Raw genomic sequence first — 6,886 nt, forward strand, 5'->3', positions numbered from 1 at the left:
ATCCTGGGAGTGGGGTCTCCTCTGCTTTGAGAATCATTATCATCAATAAAGGTTCTCTACAGTAAATCATTTTCTGGATGACACAAGCAACCACTTTCCTTGGCTTCCTACCCTTGTACTGATTTCAGAGATATCAACGCTGGCCCATATTACACTTTTCTGTAGAAGATGCCCAAGATGCAATGGGATTTGCTCTCCTCATCAGAGCTAGCTTTCAGAACATGCTTTGAGAATCATTATCATCAATAAAGGTTCTCTACAGTAAATCATTTTCTGGATGACACAAGCAACCACTTTCCTTGGCTTCCTACCCTTGTACTGATTTCAGAGATATCAACGCTGGCCCATATTACACTTTTCTGTAGAAGATGCCCAAGATGCAATGGGATTTGCTCTCCTCATCAGAGCTAGCTTTCAGAACAAACAAAATAACACAGCAGTAAATGCCATGTTTGGGACTGGGAGAACTTTGCAAATTACTGAAGTCAGCAGACCTGGCTTGGGAAGGAAAACTGCTGATAAGAAAGTGTCACTTTTATACAGTTCCTTTGCTGGTTACAACTGTGTTTCCAGGCACTGTCACAAGAGTGGGCAGAGCATGCAGATGCTTTCCAGGAGCAACAGGAAACACGGCAGCATAACAAACCTTGAAAAGGTCAGGACAGCGGATGCAGAGTTTAGCCCACAGCCCTCACCTTCCTCTCCCTGGCTTCAGACATGTACACTGACCACAGCTGGAGTCTATGGAGCCTGACTTTCTGGCCTGTGCATTCACTCTATAGGGTAGTTCCTTAAATAATTAGCAAATAAGTCCTCTCTGCCTACCTGCCAATACACTAAGACAAACTGCTTGGGGCTTCTAGAGATGTCTTGGAATGATACGTCTCCAATATCTAGGTCTCTATATATTTGGCCACTTCTTACCCTTGTGATTTATTTGCTTCTCATTTAGTCCTTGCACATAAGCTTGTGCACCAATGTGGAGATGCATCATTTCCTCAGACAGTAACATCCTCCCACACACTGCTGCTTTCAGCCAGGACCTGGCAGGATTTCTGTATCCAGAAAACTCAGTCCTTGAGCTGGAGACTGAGCACGGCAAGTGACCCAGAGATGGCAACAGTGCTGCTGCACAATGTCAAAGTGGGGTAAGTCTTGAGAAAGGAACAAAATGGGGTACAAGCACAAAATTATTAACACGCTGATTATACAAATGTCTCTTGGACCAGCATAGAAAAAGCATATTTAACGGAACAGGCCTCAGCCAAGGGAATCAAGACAGATCGACCCTGAATAAACACATCCAAACAAATGGAGGAATGAAAAGCGGAGGCGACAGAAAAAAACCTAAGAGGCAGGAAGAAGCAGTAATTTATTAAAGCAGCAACTGAAAAAAGAGGAATGAAGAACTAGGAATGTGAGTAAAGATTCCCTCAGCACATGCTTCTTTAAAAAAAATTCAACGCACACAGAGACTACAAAGCAGGTTGATTTATGTCTCCTTTCCCACTTCTATAGATTTGCTCTGTCTCCTTATTATTTTCTCTCATACTTCTTCGCTGTTCCTTATCTCCTCCTCCTGTTCTGCCCATTTAAATTTATTGCTGTTTCACATGCTGCCATCCACTTCTCCCTCCTCTCCTCATCAGCCTATATGCAGCATCCTCCTTCTGCCCCAAAAAGGAGATCTCTCATTCCTGGGATGACATTATCTTCTTGCTATGCTACTCTTCTTTTGCATTTCCTTCCCATCAACAAGAAGGGTCCTACCACATTACAGAGTTGTAAGAGATGTATAACAGCTATCAAAGAAGATCTTGAAAGGACAACAAAAAGGCCAATAGGGGTAAACAGCATAATAAAGAAAGCTATGAGAAATGAAAAACACATTTTAAAAAGTGAACACATAAACCATAATTACAGAGACTAAAAGAGATTTAAGGAAAAACTTGCTAAAGCCATCAAAGCTAATCATGGAATACATCAGATAGAGGAAACCTGCCAAAGATACCCTAAGGCAAATAGATGATGCCTAAAAGTAGTGCTTGAAGAAGAAAAGACCACAGCAGAAAAGCTAAATGGATTATCTGCACCAGTGCTCACTACAGGGAAACTGAAGGACATTGCTACACAGGAGCCTTTCCCTCACAGGGGCAAAACCAAAGCACTGTCTCTAACTGAAGTGGCAGTAAAAGAGGCTTTAAAACAAATCAACACCAAGAACAGTTATAAATCTATTTGGTCTGGTAGTATGCACCCAAAGGAAATCAAACGTGGAGTTATTAGCAGCAGTAGGTAGCCTATAATTTAATTGAGACTAGCATTAGAGGAGTGGGAGGTGATGAACATGACATCATTTGGCTTGAGGGAAGGGATCTTGCAGGGGAACCAGACCAGCAAGTCTGATTTCAGGTAACCTGGGGAAAATCATAATAAAGCCTAGTTTTAGCAACCTCCTGGATAACTACAGTCCAACAGAGAAGAATCAGCCTTGTATATCGCAGAAAGAAGTTAGTTGGGCATATCTGTTGTTCTTTGATAGATTCAACAGGTATGTGGTACTGAAACTATGGAAAGCTCTTACAAATATCCAGATAAAACCCAGTCAGTCAAAATCACATACATCAGTGTTGTGCACTTAAACGTTCAAAAAGCTTTTTGATAAAATCCTTCACTAAAGACTTTCAATTTCTTCAAGGCACCAAGGGGTAAGAGGGAAGGTCCTCTCATGAATCAATGCCTAGTTGAAAGACAGCAAGACAAGTATGTGAACCGTTTTTGCAACTGGAGAAGACTATAAGCAGACTTCCCCAGAGACATGCAATGGCATCTGAGCTGCTTCATGTGTTCACAAAGGATCTTGGAAAGGCAGCAATCAGGGAGCCAACAGGTTTGATGATGACACCAATGAGAGTCACACTGTGGGAATTAAAGCTAATTACATCTTGTTGCAGAAGGACCTCATGGTCTTGAAGGCTGAGCAAGAAGATGGAACATAAAATGCAATTCTGCTACAGACACAAGTATCAGAGTGTGTACATACATGATAAAGATTGATGTTTATAAATCAGGTATTTTCAAGCAGTAGATGTCTTGGAGTTTGTGTGGACAGTGCTGTGAAATTATCACCTACTGCTTAGGAGATGTCATAAAAGGCAAGTAGAAGATCAGGAACTAGTAGGAGAAGATAACAAAAACCAGAAAGTAGCCCTGCGTTACTGTGCTGCACAGACCTCTTGAGAGGTGATATTAGTCTCCTTCTCAAAAGGACAGATTAGAGTTTGAAAGTATCCAGCGAAGACTGACACGCAGAAATGCAGAACAGCTTCATATGAGGAGAGTTCAAAACTCCAGCATGAAAAGGAGAGAGCCTTGGGTGAGGACACAGGTGTTAAAAGCACAAAAGTGCCTTTATCCTGAGTGACAAGCTGATGGTTAACTACTCATTCAGCACACTAGAACTAGGGGACACCAAACCAGATAATCAGGCAGAAGGCTCACAGCACACAGAAGGGAAATTGTTGTGTGCACACTGTGTAATTTAATGACAGAGCCCAGCACACAGGATGCTGTAGAAGCCAAAACTATAAATAGATTTGAAAAAGCAGTCAGAAACATTGTGGAAGAAAAGTCCATCAGTGGCTGTTAAAAGCAAAAATAGCAAGTAACTCCTGACTCAGGAAGTCTTTAAACTGCAGATTACTGCAAGCTGGGAAAGAACTGGAGAGAAGCATCATTGTTGCTGGCCCTGTTGTACATTGCTTTTCTTGGCAGCTGCTGCTGATTGCTCTCAGGGGCAGGCCAGGATATAAGGTGACCCAGCAGGAGCACACCTACAGTTTTGCTGCCACTTCAAAAGCCCAGGGCATACCTCTCTCCTGGAACTGTCCTCTCAGGACTGAGGAGGGAAGAAACCCCTAGCCCAGAATTTAAAAAAACCCACTCCCACTAACAGAGCTCCAAACCACTTCAGTAGTGTTTCCTGAAGACCAAAGGGTACACATAAAAATTAATTTCATATTTTTAGTGCTGCGTAAATTAAACTTTGCTCTGGCTAATAAGTTAGAAAATAAAGCTAAGCAACCCGTGTGCAGATCACCTGTGTTTCTGCAATTACTTCACAATTAGACAACTGCTGAAAGCAGCTGGAGGCAAATGCAATACATTTGCTAGCAAAACACAAAATGAAACAGTCTGTTTCAGTGCACGAAAATACATAAATGAGGTTGTAAAGAGAGCTGCTTGGCAAAGAGTAATCAAATAAAATGAAATATCATACATTTAGTTTGGCACTGCACAGCATTTCATTTTTGTCATTAGAACATCGCTACAGAAAATTCAGTATATTCAGTGGTGTTACTATGGCATTCTGGAGGGTTGCAATGTCTTTAAAAAGGAAAGTGTTACACTATTGTGAAATCTACAGAATTGAAGTTATTTAAAAACAGCACATCTTAAAAATGGGATTGTCAGAACCAAAGTTTGTGCATAACCCTATAAAGTGCTGGCAGCAGTTTTTGCACAGTTACCAGAAAACAGAAAGTAGGTGTTATTTTATGATAATAAAAATGTTGATTATAGCAACACATCAATAGCACAACTTGTCCTAAAGCAAATGATTCCATGTAACAAACTTATTTTAAACAATAAGAAACTGCACGTGTTCTCCCATGGTCACTCATACCTGAAAAGGGATTCTCGTGACAGCCAGATTTCGTTCTGTTTCACAGTCTTCCAAGAGAAGAGCAGCAGCAGTAAAGCAAAGAGGGTCAGAACAGTAACTCTCCATTTATTTAACCATGTAGACAGCTTTTTTAGACCGTGGACAAAAAGGATGCAGTAGCCCATACTGGGAAAAAAAAAAGGAAAGGGAAAATACCAAAAGTTATCTTTCAGGAGTCTGGTTTATATGCAAGACCATTCAGTATTGCATTTATTACACAGTTACAGAGGGGTTTGGGTTAATTATATTTTCTGGACTCACAAGCTTCAATTCAGCAGCAGTTTTCCTCAAGGCACTACACAATTTCCGAATTAATCTGAATGATAGACCCAGATGCCAGAAGAACAGTGGCATACATAATACCACCCAGCATAATGGTAGCTTACACCAGCCTGTTGAAGGCAGCTGATTTTCTCAACAGCGAGCTAAGAAAACGCCATGTAATAACAGTAATACTGAGCACTACTGGGGCAGTGTGGAAACGAAAAGCATTTTAACAGAGGGAAGTCTCTAAACAATCCCAGTGGTGGCTGCTATTAATTCCAGTTTACAAATTGCGAAGCTAAAGCAGGAGAGCAGGCGTTGTAGTCAGTGCTGCAGCAGGAGCTGGTGACAGGAGACCATGACAAAAAGCATGAGTCCCTGTCTGGCTCTTGCATGTCTACATCAAGGCCAGCCCATCTCTTTTCGTGCTCAGCCCAGAACAGCTGAGATGTGCTAGCACATCTTCCTCGCTGCCCTTCCATGAAACAACACGCAGTCTTCTCCAGCACCTTAGCCTCCTGGCCCTTTCATGGCTCTATATAAATAACTACTGTGGCATTTTTGCAAACCACATTTGGACTGAAGTCTTATTCATGTATAACTTTGCATCAATTCAGTAATTTTTTACCTTAATTCAAGGGATATGTTATATCTTCCAATGATGCCCCTCTAAATTGGAAACCCACTGCTTTCACTTGCTGTACTTAGTATGCTGCTAATTCTACTTGGCATTTTTAAAAAGGAATTTCAATCCCTTTTGCTCAACGAATTTCATTACCTTATCTATAACTCTTCAGGTTACTTAGCACCTGATTTAGTGTTAGACTTAAAACCTATCTTAGTCCAGGCAGCTCCCCCCATGAAAAAGGAAGCAGAAAGCTCTTGGAATAACACTTGAGAATGATCAATACACAGGGGCAGAAGAACAACCCTCCCCAAACAGTGGCACACCTAGAACCCCAGCTGAATCCCACATTTGAATGCAGGCAGGCTGGAGGTAGAGAGATCATTGCACCTGCCCATGCTCCAGCCCAAGATCTATAGACTTTCCTGGTCTGTACCAAGACATCCAAGGTCCCCCAGTGAGACTGTTATGAAGCAAAAAAGCCTAACAACACAATTCTCCTGTCAGAGGTGACCTTGCAAGCAAGCACACACTACGGTGAGAGTCAATGTGGAAGTCAGAAAAATGTTCTGCATTCAAGGAGCTGGGTGCCTGCCTGCTTCTTGGCATAGCTTCTTTGCCCTCTAGGAGAGATGAGCACATTGCTTTGCATAGGCTTCCTAAGGGTGGAGAGGGACAAGAAGTCATCCTTTTACTGAGGAAAAATGTGCCTCTGTTGTATGTCATGATTAGCACTACAGTGTTGTCTCTGGCACAGTACAGCTGCTGTACAGAACGCTGACAGAGGTATAGGCATAGAGGGCAAATCCAGAGACAGTATCAGATCTGGTGATCATTCCAATCTCCTTCATTGTTGTTTTGGAGTTCTCCCATTTTTCAGAAGAGGTTATCTATATATTTTCTTCACTTAACTATGCTTGCATTTTGCTGCAACACATTTCTTGTGACACTTGTACTGGTTTTTTCCATTAATTCTTGCACATATAAGTTTATTGCACCTATGTTAACTGCAAGCAGACATTTAGAGCTACGAGCAGAGATGCTGGTGCCAAACAATCCTGCCTTTACAGCTATTGAATCCTACTTTAAAACCTCTGAAAAGCTAATCTCAGTAATAATCCCTCCCTTTCCAACAAGAAATGCCTCAGAAGCCTGCAGATGGTTTTCACTCAGTTATTTTGCCTTTCCACAATTTTATCCTTCCCTGGGAATTAATTATACAACATAAATATTATTTAATTGCTTTAGCACAAGGCCATTTTCAAAGTCATTTC

At 41.5% G+C, this 6,886-nt stretch overlaps 1 protein-coding gene across 1 annotated transcript in view; it reads right to left on the reverse strand.

The window, feature by feature from the left end:
- The window catches only part of LOC103804284 (transmembrane and TPR repeat-containing protein 1-like), a gene marked incomplete at its 3' end in the record, with an annotated part of 41,560 nt that overhangs the window by 3,056 nt on the left and 31,618 nt on the right, over positions 1-6,886 (reverse strand). Inside the window, exon 5 of the mRNA XM_009076887.1 lies at positions 4,685-4,849. Within this exon, the coding sequence (XP_009075135.1) occupies positions 4,685-4,849 (165 nt within the window). The remainder of the gene's footprint in view (positions 1-4,684; positions 4,850-6,886) is intronic.

The sequence above is a fragment of the Acanthisitta chloris genome, unplaced genomic scaffold, assembly GCF_000695815.1.
Source record: "Acanthisitta chloris isolate BGI_N310 unplaced genomic scaffold, ASM69581v1 scaffold2296, whole genome shotgun sequence".
NCBI lineage: Eukaryota > Metazoa > Chordata > Aves > Passeriformes > Acanthisittidae > Acanthisitta > Acanthisitta chloris.